At 39.6% G+C, this 21,318-nt stretch overlaps 1 protein-coding gene across 1 annotated transcript in view; it reads right to left on the reverse strand.

Annotated features, from left to right (window-relative positions):
- RGS22 (regulator of G protein signaling 22) overlaps positions 1-21,318 on the reverse strand; it is a 155,420-nt gene that overhangs the window by 17,393 nt on the left and 116,709 nt on the right. The window contains exons 22-24 of the mRNA XM_064267666.1: positions 15,044-15,142; positions 13,192-13,285; positions 12,994-13,074 (exon numbers count right to left, since the gene is read on the reverse strand). Coding sequence (XP_064123736.1) covers positions 12,994-13,074; positions 13,192-13,285; positions 15,044-15,142 — 274 coding nt within the window. The remainder of the gene's footprint in view (positions 1-12,993; positions 13,075-13,191; positions 13,286-15,043; positions 15,143-21,318) is intronic.

A 21,318-nucleotide genomic window follows, 5' to 3' on the forward strand; every position in this document is an offset into this window, starting at 1 on the left:
CAGATTATGATTGAAAATATACATAATCTCTGCACCAAAACAAAAAACCAGATCAGCTGCTGTCGAATTGATCCCAACTCCTGGTGACCCCACGTGTTTCAGGGCAGAACTGTTCTCCGCAGGATTGTCATGGCTGTGACCTTTTGGATGCAAGTCACCAGGCCTTGCTTCCAAGGTACCTCTGGGTAGTACTTTTTGGTTAGTAGCCACGCGCTTAACCATTTGCGTCACCCAAGGACTAATCTCAGTACATTTAGGATGAAAATTAAGTGGATTGCCTTATATTTCTTTACAGAATATATATGTGCATAATGAACAAGTAAGGGAATCTAAGAATAGGAATAGCATACACATCTATCCTGTGCTGAGTAAGGCGATGGCAGCACTGTTGTTTTTAGACAATAGAAAATAGCCCACAAGGGTAAGAAGTAGCTATGGCCCAGAGTCATAATTTTCTGGTAGACAATTACAAAATTTTCAGCCTCATTAAATTATTAAGTGTCTAATAAGCATTAAGCCAGTTCAAACCAGTTCAGTCATGGCTGACAAAGCAAAGGCAGAACAGACTCGAATTTTTACAATTTGGGTGATTCCGAACGATAACCAGAACAGGAAAAATTATGGGTCAAAGCTCTGGAACAAGAGGCTTGGAAAACGCGTAGCCAGCCCTTTCAGGAGGCTGATGTATGAGATCGCACTGAAGTGGGCAGAGGGTTATTGACCATCCCATAACAGTTGTTTCTCAGAAAAGTCTACTCCAGTTACATTTTTGTTGCTACTTTCACAACACCTCACCATTATTGCTTGACTCACCAGGCTTCCTCTCCGGGTAGGAGGCCAAGGTACAGGGGCACCAACTCCAAATTTACCCACTATATGACCTTCCTGGGGTGGCAATAGGGAGCCATTGCCATTTTTTTAGGGCTGTGCATAGTATTTTGAGAGCCTTGCGCAAAAACTTATTGACAAAAATTATGTGGACTGCGCTCGTATTGCAGGACTGACGATCCTCCCCTCACTGTTCATGAATATGTATGTCACTCCCTATATAAGGAGCAAATCTGCCTTAGTTCAGGGAGCTGGCAGCCTTAGGTCATGAAACCCTGCCTGCCTGCCAGTTTGCAAACTGTGAATAAGTTTTTCTGTTGTTTCAACCTCCAGTCTGGCTGACTTCAATTTGCTAGTCTGCTGGGCGAGATTCTATTAGTTGTCAGCTCCAGCCTTACTGGCAGGACTGTGGAGAGTGACACACATTTGAAGTGGTGTGGTCAGCCTCCATCTTTGAGCAGGGCACCACTGTTTCTACTTCACTCAAAACCCAAGGCCAAGAATTTTGGTTGCTCTGCAATGCATACACCGCCCTTGTTTTCTAAGAGGGAGATTTGGTTTCTAGCAGGGCTTCTACCTGTAATTTTTCCTGTTCCATTTATTGTTCTGGTTGATTCAAATTTTAAAAATTTGGGACTGTCTGGTTTCGCTTCCTCGACCATGATTGAATTGGGAAGAAACAGTTTGAAGCCCTGCTAGTAAGTGCTAAGGATACAAATTAGACATGTGAACAAAAAGTGCAAGAATTGATAAATACTATAGCAGAAGTGGAGCCCTGGTGGTGCAGTGGTTAAGAGCTCAGCTACTAACCAAAATGTCAGCAGTTGGAATCCACCAGCCGCTCCTTGGAAACCCTTCAGGGCAGTTCTACTCCATCCTATAGGATCACTATGAGTCAGAATTGACGGCAACTGGGATAGCAGAGATGAGCCCTGGTGTCACAGTGGTTAAAGGCTTTGCTGCTAACTGAAAGGTTGGCAGTTGGAAGGCACTAGCCACTCCACAAGACAAAGATGTGGCAGTATGCTTCAGTAAGATTTACAGCTTTGGAAATCCTATGGGGCAGTTCTACTCTGCCCTATGGGGTCACTGTGAATCAAAATTGACTCAACAGCAGTGGGTTTGGTTTTTTTATAACAGAGATATGAGTCGCTGGGTGGTGCAAATCGTTAACATGCTCAGCTGCTAACCAACAGGTTGGTGGTTCTAGTCCATGCAGAGGCACCTCAGAAGAAAGGCCTGGTGATCTGCTTTTGAAAAATCAGCCATGAAAACCCTATGGAGCACAGCTCTACTCTGACACACACGTAGTTGCCATGAGTCGGAATCAACTCAAGGGCAATTGGTTATAGCAGAGATATGTGCAAAGTATGAAGGCAAGACAAAAGAGAAATGATCACATCAGCTGGGGGAGGAAAGGGTCAGGGAACGCTGAAGGAGAGAACGTTTGAATTCAGCCTTTGAAAATTGGTAGAAATTCTGCGGGTGCAACAGGGAAGAGATTCCCAGGCAAATGAACAGATATGAAACTGCCATGATCCATTTGTGAACTGTAATTTGTTATATGACAGTGGTTCTCAGTGTGTGGTCTGTTTATCCCCATTAGTCTCTGTGACTCTTTTAAAGAACCCTTGAGATCAAAACTTTTCCTAATAAAAAAAACAAAAAAACAAACCCGTTGCTGTCGAGTCGATTCCAACTCATAGTGACCCTATAGGACAGAGTAGAACTGCCCCATAGAGTTTCCAGGGAGCACCTGGTAGATTTGAACTACTGACCTTTTGGTTAGCAGCCGTAGCTCTTAACCGCTATGCCACCAGGGTTTCCATTTTCCTAATAATACTCGTCAAAAACCAGTTGCCGTCAAGTTGACTCCAACTCACGGCGACCCCACGTGTGTCACAGTAGAAGATGCTACATTGGGCTTCCAATGGCTGCTTTTTCAGGAGTAGATCACCAGGCCTTCTTCTGAGGTGCTTGTGGGTGGACTTGAACTGCCAGTCCTCCCAGGGCCTCCGGATAACCTCACAGAATCACATACAATTAGAGCTAAAAAACAAAAAAGGGGACATGGCATACATTCTTCACATATAGGCAACCTGAGACTTGAAGAAATTAAATAAATGGCCCAATGTCAGGAAGGCAGTAACAGACCCTGGACTAGAACAAAATTCTACTGAATCACTGGATCTATACTGAGATATTTTTTGAAGCAGAAAGGCAATGTAATTTGTAAACGAGTAGTGGTTTTGGGTTACAGGTGTTTAGCCTGGCAGGAAAGGAGCTTGGAAGTCATCCCTCTCCTTCTCACAATAAGAAAAAGCTGAAAATCTGAAAATCAACAGCTGTTCTCAGATTCGTCAGCAAACAGACCACAGAGCTAACTGCTGCCCTGAAAGCTGGAGAGACAGACAAATATAGAGCACGCCTGCTTACCAGGAACAGAGATCCCTGTTGCTGCCATGCCTCAGCCAATCCAGTGCCTGTAGGAATACTTAAAAGGTAACTGGCTAATTGCTGGAGGCTGAGCATGAACTAGTTTGAGAGAGAAAGCTCCAGAGGCCCAGCCTTGGAGGCTCTGTACTTTCAGGAGTTTCACTTCCAGGAGCCCCCGCTAGGTTTTCACTCTGAAGCTCTGAAAAAAATCCCCGTGTGCTTTCTGCCGGCAGAGGGGAAAAGTAACCATTGTGAAACGGTGCTCAGGTCACTGACAATGGCCTGCCCTCAAGGAAAACTGATTTACCAAGGTCTAGACAACACAGCTTTTACCAGAGCCTGTCTGCGCCTGACTGACTTGGAGGAGGTGAAACACCCAGCTCTAGCCCCATTAAGGCAGAGCCCTGGTGGCACAATTGCTAAGAGCTCAGCTGCTAACGAAAAGGTTGGCAGTTTGAACCTAGTATCTGCTCCTCGGAAACCCTATGGGGCAGTTCTACTCTGTCCTATAGGGTCACTATGAGTCAGAGTTGACTTGAGGGCATTTTTTTTTTTTTTTTTTTTTAGCCCCGTTATTATTATTATTATTTTTAAAGGAGCCCCAGTTGCACAGTGTTTAAGCAGCTTGGCTGCTAACTGAAAGGTCAGCGGTTGGGACCCACAACCTGCTCTGTGGGAGAAAGATGTGGCAGTTGGCTTCCCTAAAACTCTCTGGGGCAGTTCTACTCTACCCTATAGGGTCACTATGAGTTGAAATTGACTTCACAGCAACGGCTTTGTTTTTTTAAATCAGCATTTAGCTTCTGCACAGGGGAGGAGGATTGCCAGATTCCAACCCCCTTCTAGCCTTCGAGCTGCCGGAAGAAAAATACCCTACCCCAGGCTCCTTCAACCTTCCAGTTTTACCTAAAAGGTGGGAGAAAAAAACTTACATTTTTGAAGGCCACAACTCAACCCCAGGCAACAGCTCACTAAAAGACTGAGATCTAATTATAGGACGCTTTACCACTCTCCACTTCCCAGCACACCTTACCACTACATCAACCTCGAAAGAACTTTACAACTGAGAGAACCTTGGTTCCTTTTACTCAATACATCATTTCTGGCTGTCAACAAAATATTACAAGGCACACTAAAAAGCAAAGAACACAGTCTGCAGAGACAGGACAAACATCAGAACCAGACTCAGATACGGCAGAGAAGGTAGAATTATCAGACTTGGAATTTAAAATAACTATGATAATATGCTCTCATGGTTTGAATGGTGTCCCTGAAAAAGATTACGTGGATGTCCTAACCCCCGCATCGGTGAATGTGACCTTGTTCTGGAAAACAGGGCTTTGCTTTGCAGATGTTATCGGTGAAATTAATGAAGTTATACTGGAGTTGTGCTGTCTTGTCAATTCCGGCATGTGGTGATCCTATAAGGTTTCCTAGGCTAAAATTTTTATGGGAGCAAATTGTTGGGTCTTTTCTCCAGTGGAGCCACTGGTGGGCTCAAGCTGCCTACCTTTCGGTTAGTAGCAGGGCATTTTACCATTATACCACCAGGGATCCTTCATACTGCAATGGGGGTGGGGAGTCCTAATCCTAATCCCTTCCAAGTGGCCTCTTTTTTAAAAAAAATAATTTTTATTGTGCTTTAAATGAAAGTTTACAAATCAGGTCAGTGTCTCACATATAAACTTATATACACCTTACTACATACTCCCACTTACTCTCCCCCTAATGAGTCAGCCCGCTCCCTCCTTCCATTCTCTCCTTTCGTGACCATTTTCCCAGTTTCTAACCCTCTCTACCCTCCCATGTCCCCTCCAGACAAGAGATGCCAACACAGTCTCAAGTGTCCACCTGATACAAGTAACTCACTCCTCATCAGCATCTCTCTCCTACCCATCGTCCAGTCCCTTCCATGTCTGATGAGTTGTCTTCGGGAATGGTTCCTGTCCTGGGCCAACAGAAGGTTTGGGGATCATGACCACCGGGATTCTTCTAGACTCAGTCAGACCATTAAGTCTGGTCTTTTTATGAGAATTTGGGGCCTGCATCTCACTGTTCTCCTGCTCCCTCAGGGGATCTCTGTTGTGCTCCCTGTCAGGGCAGTCATCGATTGTGGCCAGGCACCATCTAGTTCTTCTGGTCTCAGGATGATGTAAGTCTCTAGTTCATGTGGCCCCTTCTGTCTCTTGGGCTCATAATTATCTTGTGACCTTGGTGTTCTTCATTCTCCTTTGATCCAGGTGTGTTAAGACCAATTGATGCATCTTAGATGGCCACTTGTTAGCATTTAAGACCCCAGATGCCACACTTCAAAGTGGGATGTAGAATGTTTTCTTAATAGAATTTATTTTGCCAATTGACTTAGATGTGCCCTGAAGCCATAGTCCCCAAACCCGCGCCCTTGCTCTGCTGACCTTCGAAGCATTCAGTTTATTCAGGAAACTGCTTTAGGTCCAGTCGAGCTGACCTTCCCTGTACTATTGTCCTTCCCTTCACCTAAAGTTCTTATCTACTATCTAATCAGTAAATAACCCTCTCCCACCCTCCCTCCCTCCCCCCTCTCGTAACCACAAAAGAATGTGTTCTTCTCATTTTAAACTATTTCTCAAGATCTTATAATAGTGGTCTTATACAATATTTGTCCTTTTGCATCTGACTAATTTCACTCAGCATAATGCCTTCCAGGTTCCTCCATGTTATGAAATGTCTCACAGATTCATCACTGTTCTTTATCGATGCATAGTATTCCATTGTGTGAATATACCATTACTTATCCATTCATCAGTTGATGGACACCTTGTTTGCTTCCAGCTTTTTGCTATTGTAAACAGTGCTACAACAAACATGGGTGTGCATATATCTGTTCGTGTAAAGGCTCTTATTTCTGTAGGATATATTCCGAGGAGTGGGATTTCTGGGTTATATGGTAGTTCTGTTTCTAATTTTTTAAGGAAATGCCAGATAGATTTCCAAAGTGGTTGTACCATTTTACTTTCCCACCAGCAGTGTATAAGAATTCCAACCTCTCCGCAGCCTCTCCAACATTTATTATTTTGTGTTTTTTGGATTAATGCCAGCCTTGTTGGCGTGAGATGGAATCTCATTGTAGTTTTAATTTACATTTCTCTAATGGCTAATTATCGAGAGCATTTTCTCATGTACCTGTTAGCTGCCTGAATATCTTCTTTAGTGAAGTGCCTGTTCATATCCTTTGCCCAATTTTTAATTGGGTTGTTTGTCTTTCCAAGTGGCCTCTTTTATATAAGAAAGACAGAGTCACATACACAGGGGGCAGGGAGGCAGATGCAGCTATATGTAGCAAAGGAATACTAAGGCTTGCTGGCAGTCACCATAAACTAGGATGGAGGCATAAAGCACTTGCTTCCTTAAAACACCCATATGAATTGACAGGGCCAAGACCCTCATTTGGATTGTAATCTCCAGAACTGTAAGAAAATTAATTTAAGTTCCTTACAGCCACCTGCTTTGTGGTATTTTGTTATGGCAGCCCTAGGAAACTAAGACATGCTAAAGGCTTTAACGGAAAAAACAGACAACATTCAAGAACAGATGGGTAATCCAAGCAAAGAAACTGTAACCCTATGAAATACTCAAAAGGAAATGCAAGAAATTAAAAACACTGTAACAAAAATGAAGAATGCTTTTGATAGGCTCATTAGTAGTTTGGACACAGCAGAGGGAAGAATCAGTGAGCTTGAAGACACGTCAGTAGAAACTTCTCAAACTGAAAAGCAAAGATTAAAAAAAAAAAAAGACTGACGAAAACAGAACTGATTATCCAAGAACTGTGGGACAATTACAAAACCGTAAGACTATACAACATAAAGTGTGAACCCTAATGTGAACTAGGGACTTTAGTTAAGAGTAATGTATCAATATTGGGTCATCAGTTGTAACAAATGTACCACAGGCAGGTTAAGATGTTAATGGGAGAAACAATGTGCAGGTGGGAGGGGGTAAGTGGGCACTCTGTACATTCGGCACAATTTCTCCGTAACCCTCAAACTGTTTGAAAAATAGTCTGTTAAAAAAACGAGTATAGCAATTTAAAAAGGAAAATACAATTATTTGCAAGTGAGGTAGTGAAGTAATTTTCAATTAAATGACATGACAAAGATGCACATTTAAGAAATGTAACATGGATTAAGTTATGTCTTTAATACTAAAATTGCTTATTAAAAAATTATATACACAAAGCTGAATCTGACCCAACTGGTCAAATTACTTTTAGATTACTTCATTATTGTATTTATTTCAAAATACACTATTCACCTAAAACAATAATGCAAGCAAACAACATATGAGCTCAATTTTCCTATGTTTTGAAGGGTGAAAATTTACATGGTATACAAGAAATTGGTGTGATTTTAAATCCTAGAACTCTTCCAGAACTCAATTCTTCTTTTCTTTAAGGGAACTCATAAAATCAAGAAACACATCAGATGCAAAACTATAGCACAACTGGAATTTATTTATTTATTCATTTTTACACACACAAGTCAGATTTAAGGGCCTTTTAAAGATTACCTAAAATAGAGCATATGTTACATTAAATGCTAAGAATTTTTTTTAAGGTTTGTTAATTCAACAAACATCAGCTCAGTATCTCCTTTAACGTTTCGGAAGACAAAGTAAAAGAAATGATTCAAGTGGATGTAATACAGATAACCACCAAAACAAATGAGCCGCCATCAATCAGGAGGACCTGCTGGTAGTCTTATGAGGCTAGCAGGTGTAATATATCTACATATTAATCATATGCTGGAAAACTAGAACGTAAACATTCCATTGTGACCAGACATTTAAAAAAATAAAGCATACAAATGTTCTAAAATCTACAGCAGTGGTTCTCAGCTATATCTGCCAATGTCTGGAGGTATCCTGGGTTGTCGTAACTGGAAAAGTGCTTCTGGCAAGTGGTGGGTAGAGGCCAGAGATACTGCTCAGCACCCTACAACGCCCGGCACAGCCCTCCGTAACGAATGTCAATAGTGCCAAGGTAGAGAAAGCTGGGTCTAGAGGGATTTAATAAGCATTCATTTTTGCATCAAGTCTTCTCTGATAGTCGTGATGACGCGTACTTTCATAGTATGCAAACTAACGTGGATAGAACAAAGATTATACACTTTACATAAAATTAGCACATTAGTATGTATTTCTAACTATAAAAATTACTAATAGCATATTTTTGTGAATAGCATTAGTCTGAACTTTCTTAGATGAGATTTTTTTTTTTTTACCTTCCTGTGATTTTACAGTAGTGATATTTCCTTCATTTGTTCAACAAATATTTATTGAACATCTACTTTCTAAGTTCTATGTAAGGTGTGGAGCCCTGGTAGTGTAATGTTTAAAAGCTTGGCTGCTAACCAAAGGTTGGCAGTTCAAATCCACCAGCCGCTCCTTGGAAATCCTGTGGTGCAGTTCTACACTGTCCTGTTGGGTCACCATGAGTTGGAATTGACTCAACAGCAACGGGTTTGGCTTTAGTATGTAAGATGCTGGAATGCAAAGTCAAATAACAGCTTTAGCAGAGGAGACAGACATGTAAAACAAATTACAATCAGTGTGATTAGTGCTATTACAGAGTTATGAACACACTATAATAGTAGAAGAAACAAAAAACCCAAACCCGTTGCTGTGGAGTCAATTTCAACTCACAGCAACACTAGAGGACAGAGTAGAAATTCCCCACAGGGTTTCCAAGGCATGGCTGGTGGTTTCAAACTGTTGACCTTTTAGTTAGCAGCTGAGCTCTTAACCACTGTGCCACCAGGGCTCCAGTGGTGGAAAGGGGAGTGATAATTTCTGTAGCTGTTTGGGGCAGACTGCGTAAGAGAAGCATATCAAACACAGCTTTCCAAGAGGAACAAATGCCTGATCTTAATGTTTACATCAAAAAACAGGTTGGCCTTATACATACGTCATGCTTTCTAAGGAACTTTTAACAATTACAGGCTTTACAATAATCAAAAAAAAAAAAAAAGGATTGGATTTAGGTGACAGAATATCAATCAAATTTGCATTTTACAAAAATGGCTCTGAAGACAGTTGGGAGGTGGCCAGACAGGATTAAGGGAAACAAATTAGGACCCTGACCCAAGGTGATGGGGTCTGGAAAACGGCAGGCACCCAACTGTGGGGGTAGGGAGGAGGAGGTGCACTGGGGAAATGTTAAGAAGAATCCACGCACCCTTCAGAAGACATTTGCTGGGCACACTGTTGTTGTTGTTAGGTGCCGTCGAGTCCGTTCCGACTCACAGCGACCCTATGCACAACAGAACGAAACACTGCCCGGTCCTGCGCCATCCTTACAATCGTTATGCTTGAGCTCATTGGTGCAGCCACTGTGTCAATCCACCTCGTTGAGGGTCTTCCTCTTTTCCACTGATCCTGTACTCTGCCAAGCATGATGTCCTTCTCCAGGGACTCATCCCTCCTGACAACATGTCCAAAGTATGTAAGACGCAGTCTCGCCATCCTTGCTTCTAAGGAGCATTCTGGTTGTACTTCTTCTAAGACAGATTAGTTCGTTCTTTTGGCAGTCCATGGTATAGTCAATATTCTTCGCCAACACCACAATTCAAAGGCGTCAACTCTTCTTTGGTCTTCCTTATTCATTGTGCAGCTTTCACACGCATATGATGCGATTGAAAATACGATGTCTTGGGTCAGGTGCACCTTAGTCTTCAGGGTGACATCTTTGCTCTTCAACACTTTGAAGAGGTCCTTTGCAGCAGATTTGCCAAATGCAATGCGTCTTTTGATTTCTTGACTGCTGCTTCCATGGCTGTTGATTGTGGATCCCAGTAAAATGAAATCCTTGACAACTTCAATCTTTTCTCCGTTTATCACAATGTTGCTCTTCGGTCCAGTTGTGAGGATTTTTGTTTTCTTTATGTTGAGGTGTAATCCATTACTGAAGGCTGTGGTCTTTGATCTTCACTAGTTAGTGCTTCAAGTCCTCTTCACTTTCAGCAAGCAAGGTTGTGTCATCTGCATAGCACAGGTTGTTAATGAGTCCTCCTCCAATCCTGATGCCCCATTCTTCTTCATATAGTCTAATGTAAGGAAATTGCCTCCAGCGGCAGAACTTGGGACTAGCCTATGCTGGAGGATGCTCCGTGGGGAAGACAAAAGTGAACAAGCAGACTGTGGTTGTTGTTACTTGCCTTTGTGAGTTGATTCCTACTCATGGTGACCCTATGGGTGCAGATTAGAACTGCTCCATAATGGTTTTCAAGGCTGTGACCTTTTGGAAACAAATTGCCAGATCTGTCTTCCCAGGCACCTCTGGGTGGGTTCGAACCACCAACCTTCAGCTACTAGTCAAGCTCTTAACCATTTGCACCATCCACTGGCTCCTTGAACAAGTAGATATTACAAAAGTTAATGCAAATTTAATATATACATAACACAATAAAAACTTTAGTAAGTTATCTATTTTCTTAGTTTTATTCTAGAATAAAATGGACTACAGAATACTCTTAAATACTTTTAAAATGTCAGACTTCAGGGCCATTATAGAGGATGGAGCAAGGGGGAGAGCAGGGGAGACTACAGGGGGCCAATGCTTAAAAAAAAAAGTGTCCACAAACCACTGCTTTGGAAGAAAGATGGTCTCTGGCGTATGCCTCACGATACTTGGAATTATATTTCCCCTTTTAATAGTGCTCAGTGCTGAGGCGCTATTAAAGTGTCTCTGTGGAGAAAGAGGAGTGGCATTTTCTACTTTGAATACACCTTCTGTGATTGTATGAGAGCGGACGGCCAATGCTCTCAATCAGATTACAGAGTTAAGGGAGGTCATAGTCCTCAGAGCTCCTCAGTCATGAGGTCTACAGAAGGTAAAGGTCCATCCTCCCAGGTCACTTCCAGCACATTCCCCTGTCCCTCCAAAACGGAGCAGAGGAGGCTTCTTTCCGCCACAGTGCAGCTCCAGTTAATAAGGAAGCTTTCATTTTTTGAAGGTCTTTTCTTGCTGCCCTAACAGTTTATCTCAAAGGGTAGTTCAGAGAACACCTGCATCAGAAACACCTGGGGTGTCTGTTAAGAGGGAGATTCCTGAGCCCTGCTCGAGAAATACTGAATCAAACTCTCAGGGAATGGGCCTAAGAAATTCCATTGCTAGCAAATGTCACACTTGTCTTATGCTCACTAAAGTGTGAGAATGGTTTTAATACACAGATCCGTTAGGAATTGGGGATGGGATGGGGCTTTTCCCATTGTGTCTTAGGTCTATTTATTGCTAGGAAAATTAGTCCCCCCATGATCTGTTGACTATATCTGCTAACCAAATATAATAAGTGCTCAGGGGATATCTGCTCAATGACTACTTGAAGAATATGACATTATATTTTCTTAAGGAATATGATAGGCAAAATGTTTAGATCCTTCTAACATAGACAGTAGTAGCTTTATTCTAAATAAGTTTTTTAAATTTTAGTTTTGTATATCATGTGTACAGAACAGTTTTAATTTTAAAACTATTGGAGTAAAACAAGCCAAACTTTATTTAGGTGGTAAGCTTGCTCTAATGCAGACCAAATCACTTGAGCTTCTTACGCAAGTTAAATTTGCCTTAAAGAATTCCTGTAAAAAAAAAAAAAAAAAAAAAAGAGGGGGGATGAAAACATAAACAGCTATAGAAAATGTAAATTCAAAACAACTTACATGGAGTTGTTGAGCATCAAAAAAGTTAACAAATGTGCCAGTAAACCCTAAAAGCTGGGGGTGCTATAAGGCTGTTCTAAAAGCAGATGGGTACAGTGGCTAGGGTAACGCAGAAAAGAAAACAGGTAAGCGGGCTAAGAACATTAATGCCTGCTCACAGAATCCTCCCAAGAACCAGAGAACTAAGGATTTTGAGAAACCAAGATGTTAAGGTGCAAGATAAAAGAGAAAGGGGACTTTTCCTGGGCTTTTCAAGTATTGTGTCACTGAGTTACAGTTATTCCACATTTATACTACTATCCTACTTTGTAAAGACACTGTTAAGCTCTAAAGTCAGAATCCAATCACAATTGTATAATCACATCAGTATCTTATGGGAGACTGGTCATTGGCTTAATTTTCAGTTCCTTCTTTTATTTTTATTTCCTTCTTACATTCTCAACTTGGAAAAGCTGAGCTTGAGAAAACGGAACTAGAGCCAGTTTTTCCATACATGTTCTTTGTGGGAGGGAAGAACAGATAAGGAGTAAATAGAAACAATAAATGAGCATTCTCCAGAGGCCTTACTTCTCAGGAGACTCTGCCATTCAGAAGGGAGGCAAGGCTTTTGTTAGCGTATGTGTGCGTGTGTGCGTGTGTGTCTGTGTGCACACATATGTGTGCATGTGTGTGTGTGTCTGAGGGGCATGAGCGGGATTATCCAATTCTCAGACCATGACTTATCTTGCACCTATCAGCTGCAGGGTATAAACACTCACATGAATGCTCTCACTCTGGAAATGGGAAGAAATATTACATGAGTATACATCTTTTTTTTTTTTTTTAGTCTTTCCTCCTCTGCAGAGGAAAAAGAACAAGAGAAAGAGGAAGACAGAGACACACACCCACTGAAATTCTCCTAACGTAGGGATCAGGGCAGTTGCGGGAAGCTGGTCCTCACCCCTCCTTCCTACCCTCTGAATCTGGATGATCGCCTGAGAGGCAAGGGTCTAAAAATAAGAAAGAACTGAAGATATACTATCACCAGAAACTCACTCTGGGTGGTGTGGGAAGGCACGGCTTTTTTCAAAGACATACTTGAAGTATTAGATTTAAAATTTGTGAGAGATGGTGTGCCTGCATAAAAATAAGAGAAATAAGGAAAACAGTAAATTAAGTACTGGCAAAGTTTTCTAAAATTAACCTGTGATAGAAGATAACAAAGCAACCCTATAAGCAAAAAGCAAAAATTACCTGTAAACAACTTTTTTTCCAGCTCTTCTTGAATTTTAAGAAGAATTCTCTCTTGTTCTAAGGCTTCTATGTATTTTGAGTAACACCAGGTGGGCTACAAAAACAATTTTGAAAGTTAATTCTAGAAATGTTTGTCCAATAAAGACATGGAAGGTTGGATAGATGGCTTATATCAGCCTCCTCATTTAAGCTTTTTATTGAAGAATAACATACACAAAGAAAAGTATACATATCATAAATATAAAATTAGATGAATTTTCACAAACTGAACTTACCCATTTAACCTTTTAACTGGCTACCCTAAATTATTATTGATCTACCTTTCTCAATTTAAGTAAGGATATTTATGATGAAGCACACGTATTTTTTCTATAGTCTTGATGTAAATTTTTGAATTCCCTGGCCCCTGGTTGTAGCGAGGGGATGTGAGGATGATGATGTATTATTTCTCAGCGAATCCATGTCACAAAAGCTTTGTAGTTATCTTGACAACTGTTCTGTCACCTTCATATATTCAATTTGACTATTAATTTAGGTGCCTGGGAAAGGTCCAAGTTTAGGGGGATAATTTTGGCATGTGGGTTGATTAAATACCTTTGATGTGCAAAATCTATCTGATACGAATGTATATATGGAGCATCCACACTTGCAAAATGGCAGCGTATTATTATTTTACAAATTGCTAGAGTAATTCGATACGCATACCTTAAATAATATTTATAAAACGCCTTTGGTTTCCAAAAGCTTTTTAGTTTCTCAGAACAATCCTGAGATACATAAAACAGAATATCATTATCACCATCATTCTCTTCTCTCTCCCTTAACAGATGAGGAAACAGGCTCAAAGGAGATGAAGTGATTTCTTCAACCTTCAAGGCAATACTTGCTCATAAGCGACAGAGTAAAAACTATAAGCCTGGTATTTCTACTTCTAAATTTCTCCCTTTATTTTTACACTGTGTTTCTGAAATTAAATGTTAGCCATTTGTTAGTAAATATACTTCTGAATACTATCATTAGGCCATATATTTTTAGATATATCTGTTTCAATGCATGATTCCACAAAATTGGATATTTCTCTTATTTCAATAATAGTTTCATAGTCTGTCTTATCTTGGTAACTGAACTTATTTGACATTCCTAAATACCAAAAAGGATTGTTTCTTGAGTTAGTATTATCCTAAGATGCAAACAACTTCAATACAAATTATCCAAAATGAACATAAATAGAACTTATGAAAATTCAGAGAAGTTATATTAATGTGCTAGTTATAAATGTAAAGATAAAAGCTGTAAATGTATTAGTTGGTGGTCATGTACTGACACATTTTATGACCACTTCGAAGAATTGAGAAATTGAGACTAAGCATTTGGCATTCTTCCTATCTTCTCTTTTCCAGAAAGACAGTCATTTCAATTTCTACAACTTAAACCTCCAAGTGTATCAAGAAATTATTTTCTTTGATATTGTGCAGAAGCAGCTGAAATTTTAATGTTCTCTGAAGACTCAAATTCCCTTCTTTTTCCAAGTCTGTCTTATTATTATAATTTTAGCCTTGTTTTAAAACAAACATGCCTCTACTACTGTAAAATGACCAAGTTGCTGTCCATTATCAAATGCTCTATCCAAAAGCAAAAAACCCCCTAATGCTGAGTCGATTCCAACTCACAGTGACCCTATAGTACAGAGTAGAACTGCTCCATAGAGTTTCCAAGGAGTGGCTAGTGGATTCAAACTGCCAACCTTTCGGTTAGCAGTCATTTCTCTTAACCACTACGCCACCAGGGTTTCCAATACTCTATCCCAATGCTCTATAGAGGAAGTGATATCTGCTGTATCTTTCCTGCTTACCTGTCGGCCGTATGCTTGAAAGCCTAAAAGTGATTCACTGATCAAAGCAGCTGTTTTGGCGACAGTCCCTGACATACCTCCATATTGTTTGGCTCCATCCTAATATTAAATTATTCCACAAAAGGGATAATGAAATGTTAATATAAACTTGTAATTAAGGAATCATAACCTCATATAGTATTTTGTAAGCCCCACACCTGAGGTCTCATCAAGTCGATACTACTAATGTGATATAGTCTACTGTTTTGATCTTTCATTTTCTTTTATATTAATATAAAGATATTAAAAGAAATTATGAAGTAGAATGTAAAAATCACCCCCAAATTCTCACCTCCAAGCGAAACCACTGTAAACATTCTCATAAACACCCATCCAGACTTTTCATTAGGGAAAATAATATTCTATCATAATTAGTCTTCCTTATCTCCCATTTTCCATGTTAAAAAATGCTTGTGTGAAATTTGAAGTTACTAATAACTGAAACCAATATGTTTACTGTATATAATAAAAGCATTCAAAAGCGAAGTTCCTTTTTTTTTCCTTAGGATTATTCATCCTACAAAATGGTTGACTTTCAAATGTCATTATCTGTACCTAACCCTGTTAGTAGTTACCAGTTTAACAGATATGGACGATAAGATCAATTAAAGACATTTGTATTTCCATAATCAAAGTACTATGTGAATAATACAAGCACACATCTTGGATTTTCTGGGGAAGTTGCAATTTAAGATACTTTCTACTCTCATCACATCGTATGTCTCAAGTTTTGTTTCAGACAATGTATTTACCATATAACTAAGCAATGAGAAAAGAGTTAAAACCACACTAGAAAGTTGTGACGTTCTTCCTCAGAGCTTGGGTAGGGTAAGAGATTTTCTTTATATTCTCATTTTTATATTCATTTAGTCAATAAGTATCTATTGAGAACCATTTGCCACATTCCTACTTTTTAAGATTAACTCAAATTTACATTGTCTATGAAGTCCCTCCCTTCTTCCCTTAGAATAATTATTCCTTTTCTGTGATCTCGAAGTTGTCTGTTTATATCACCTGCAGTTAAATGTCTGCATATCTACCTACCCTTAAATTATATGTAAATTATATTCAGATTCCTAGCACCTAGCATAGGAACTATACGTAGTGAACGCTCCATAAGTCTGGTGAAAGAAAGAAGGTTTAGGATGGGAAGCTCTGTTTAGACGCTACTGAAGCCATGTTAGTAAAAAGTACAGCAAACTCATGTGTGAAGTGATTTTGTTTTTAATCAGCTGTGACTAGTAAAGCTATTCACAGGCCACAGATGGAATCAGAGAACTCCAAATAGACACGAAGTAAAAAACAGTCATCCTCACCCCACCTCCAAATCAATCCTTCAAATATCTTTAGAAAGAGCTTTTCTGACTCTACAAATTCAGATCACATTTTCACAGCTCAGTTGGATATGGACTTGCCTGAAGGCGCTGGAGAAGGCAGATGTAAGGATTTTCATTTAATAAATTCTGTTCCTTGTCTGATTACATTTTTATATTGGCCCAGATGTATATTTGGTTTGAGGGGAAAATCATTTTTGGTATTACTAATTATTTATCACCTAAAGTATTGGACCCCCACATGTCTGTCAGTTTGTCACACTGTGGGGCTTGCGTATTGCTGTGATGCTGGAAGCTATGCCACCAGTATTCAAATACCAGCACGGTCACCCATGGCAGACAGGTTTCAGCTGAGCTTCCAGGCTAAGACAGGCTAGGAAGAAGGACGCGGCAGTCTACTTCTGAAAAGAATTAGCCAGTGAAAACCTTATGATTAGCAGCAGAACACCTGAGTGATATAGTGCTGGAAGATGTGCCCCTTAGGTTGGAAGGCACCCAAAATATGACTGAGGAAAAGAACTGCTTCCTCAAAGTAGAGTCAACCTTAATGATGTGGATGGAGTCAAGCTTTTGGAGCTTTCATTTGCTGATGTGGCATGACTCAAAATGGAAGAAACAGTTGCAAAAATCCATTAGTAATAATAAACACTGTCAGTGATAGACTAATATCCACACTCCTACAAGGAAGACCAATTAATACCAGTATTATTCAAATTCACACACCAACCACTAAGGCCAAAGATGAAGCATTGAAGGTTTTTACCACTTTCTGCAGTCTGAAATTGATCAAACATGCAATCAGGATGCACTAATAATTACTGGTGATTGGAATGTGAAAGCTGGAAACAAAGAAGGATCAACAGTTGGAAAATGTGGCCTTAGTGATAGAAACAATAGCAGAGATGGCATGACTGAATTCTGCAAGGCCAACGACTTCTTCATTGCAAATACTTTTCACCAACATTAACAGCGACTATATACGTGGACCTCGCCAGATGCAATACACAGGAATCAAATTAACTACATCTATGGAAAGGGACAATTGAAAAGCTCAATATCATCAGTCAGAACAAGGCCAGGGGCTGACTGCGGATCAAACCATCCATTACTCATATGCAGCTGAAGATGAAGAAAAATTAGAAAAAGTCCATGAGAGCCAAAGTACAATCTTGAGTATATCCCACCTGAATTTAGAGACCATCTTAAGAATAGATTTGAGGTGTTGAACACTAATGACCGAAGACCAGACGAGTTGTGGAATGACATCATACATGAAGAAAGCAAGACGTCATTAAAAAGAAAGGAGAGAAAGAAGGTATTATGATGAGATGTGCAAAGGCCTGAAGATGGAAAATCAAAAGGGAAGAACACGCTCAGCATTTCTCAAGCTGAAAGAACTGAAGAAACAATTCAAGCCTCGAGATGCAATAATGAAAGATTCTATAGGAAAAATATTAAATGGCACAGGAACCATCAAAAGCAGATGGAAGGAATATAGAGTCACTATACCACAGTATGACAAACTGACAGATGTGTGGTAGCACGACTCAAAATGAGAAGAAACTGTTGCAAATGTCCATTAATAACAGAAACATGGAATGTACGAAGCATGAATCTAAGAAAACTGAAGTCATCAAAATGAAGTAGAATGCATAAAGATTGATATCCTAGGCATTACTGAGCTGAAATGAACTCGTATTGGCCATTCTGAATCAAACAATCATATGGTTTACTATACTGGAAATGACAAATTGAGGAGGAATGGCGTCACATTCATCATCAAAAAGAACATTTCAAGATCTATCCTGAAGTACAACGCTGTCAGTGATAATATCCACACGCCTACAAGGAAGACCAGTTAACACAAATATTATTCAAATTTATGCACTACTAATGCCAAAGATAAAGAAATTGAATATTTTTACCAACTTCTGCAGTCTGAAATTGATCAAACATGCAATTAAGATGCACTGATAATTACTGGTAACTGGAATGTGGTAAGTCAGAAACAAAGAAGGATCTATAGTTGGAAAATATGGCCTTGGTGATAGAAACGATGTCAGAGAGCACATGATAGAATTTTGCAAGACCAATGACTTATTCATTGCAAATACCTTTTTTCAACAACATAAACAGTGACTATACACTTCGACCTCACTGGATGGAAAACAAAGGAATCGAATTGACTATATCTGTGGAAAGAGATGAAGGAAAAATTCAGTATCATCAGTCTGAACAAGGCCAGGGACTCACCTCAGGACAGACCATCAATTAGCTGGTATGTACGTTCAAGTTGAAGCTGAAGAAAATTAAAACAAGTCCACAAGTACTAAAATATGACCTTGTGTATGTCCCACCTGAATTTTGAGACCATCTCATTGAACACTAATGACCAAAGACCAGATGAGTTGTGGGATGACATCATATGCGAAGAAAAGCAAAAGGTCATTAAAAAGGCAGGAAAGAAAGAAAAGACCAAAATGGATGTTAGAAGAGACTCTGAATCTTGCTTTTTAAAGCACATCAGCTAAAGTGAATGGAAGAAATGAAGTAAAAGAAATGTACAGAAGATTTCAAAGGGTGGCTAAAGAAGACAAAGTATAATGAAATTGCAAAGACGTGGAGTTAAAAACCAAAAAGGAAGAACATGCTTGGCATTTCTCAAGATGAAAGAACTGAAGAAAAAATTCAAGCCTCAAGTTGCAACAGTGAAGGATTCTACGGGCAAAATACTGAATGACACGGGAAGCATCAAAAGAAGACGGAAGGAATACACAGAGTCACTGTACCAAAAAGAATTGGTCTACATTCAGTCATTTCAGGAGGCAGCATATGATCAAGAACCAATGGTATTGAAGGAAGATGTCCAAGCTGCACTGAAGACACTGGCAAAAAACAAAGCTCCAGAAATTGAGGGAATACCAGCTGTGATGTTTCAACAGATGGATGCAGCACTGGAAGTGCTCACTCATCTATGCCAAGAACTTTGGAAGACAGCTACCTGGCCAACCGACTGGAAGAGATCCATATTTTGCCCACTCGAAAGAAAGGTGACTCAACAGGATGCGGAAATTATCGAACAATATCATGAATATCACACGCAAGTAAAATTTTGCTGAAGATAATTCAAAAACTGTTACAGCAGTATATCAACAGGAAATTGCTAGAAATTCTAGCCAGATTCAGAAGAGGATGTGGAACCAGGGATATCATTGCTGATATTAGATGGATCTTCGTTGAAAGCAGAGAATACCAGAAAGATATTTACTTGTGTTTTATTGATTGTGCAAAAGCATTTGACTGTGTGGATCATAAGTTATGGATAACATTGTGGAGAATGGGAGTTCCAGAACATTTGTTTTCCTGGAGAACCTGTGCACAGACCAAGAGGCAGTCGTTAAAACAGAATAAGGGGATGTTGACTGGTTTAAAATCAGGAAAGGTGTGTGTCAGGGTTGCATCCTTTCACCATACTTATCTAATCTGCACACTGAGCAAATAATCTGAGAAGCTAGACTATATGACGAAGAATGAGGCATCAGGATTGGAGGAAGACTCATTAACAAATGGCAAAATGCACATGACACAGCCCTGTTTGCTGAAAGTAAAGAGGACTTAAGCACTTACTGATGAAGATCAAAGACTACAGCCTTCAGTACGGATTACACCTCAACATAAAGGAAAGAGAAATCCTTACAACTAGACCAGCAAGCAACATCATGATAAATGGAGAAAATACTGAAGTTGTCATGGATTTCATTTTACTTGGATGTACAATCAACACCCATGGAAGCAGCAGTCAAGAAATTAGACAATGTTTTGCATTGTACAAATCTGCTGCAAAAGACCTCTTTAAAAGTGTTGAAAAATAAAGATGTCACTTTGAGGACTGAGGTGCACCTGACCCAAGCCATGATATTTTCCATCACCTCATACGCATGGGAAAACTGGACAATGATAAGGAAGAGTGGAGAAGAACTGAATTATGATGTTGGCGAAGAATACTGAATATACCATGGACTGCCAAAGGAACGAACAAGTCTGTCTTGGAAGAAGTACAGCCAGAGTGTTCCTTGAAAGCGAGGATGGCAAGACTTAATCTCCGGTATTTTGGATATGTTATTCGGAGGGACCAGTCCCTGGTGAAGAACATCATGCTTGGCAGAGGGTCAGCGAAAAAGAGGAAGACCCTCAAGGAAATGGATTGACACAGTGGCTGCAACAATGGGCTGAAACACAGCAATGATTCCAAGGATGGCACAGGACCAGGCAGTGTTTTGTTCTGTTGTACGCAGGGTTGCTATGTGTTGGAACCGACTTGATAGCACCTAAAAACAACAGATCTAAGTATATCAGCATGGGAAGAATGAAAAAACATGTTGTTGAATATAAAAAGAAAGATGTACAAAGACTTATTTAATAAACGGTATTTTTTTTTATTATTTATGTAAGTTGAATATTTATTCAGTGTAAGGCCTGTAATGTTTATGAATGCACATACTATATAAAAAACTATTTTTAAAAAGTGTTAGAAGGATGTACCCCAAACTTAACGGTTGCCCTTGGGGAGAGTGGAGAGTAACAGGACTCAGGGCAGGATTAAAGGAGACTTTACTCAATTTCCAATATTTTATTTCTTACGGGGAAAAAAAAACAAATGAAGCAAAATGTTAACAGCATTTATTTTGACCTGATGAGTGTTCCATATATTACTTTTGTATCTTTAATTTTCTTAAAAAAAAAAAAAAAATTCATAATCTTATAAATAAAATCAAACATATTACTGGAGAGAAATTACTCCTTAATTCAAATAAAATAGACAAATATAAAGAGATACTTGAATGGATGAATGAATAGACAGACTAAGAGACAAATAGGCAGGCTGGCCAATTCATGACTCAT

Source organism: Loxodonta africana, chromosome 14, assembly GCF_030014295.1.
Source record: "Loxodonta africana isolate mLoxAfr1 chromosome 14, mLoxAfr1.hap2, whole genome shotgun sequence".
In the NCBI taxonomy this organism is placed as follows: domain Eukaryota; kingdom Metazoa; phylum Chordata; class Mammalia; order Proboscidea; family Elephantidae; genus Loxodonta; species Loxodonta africana.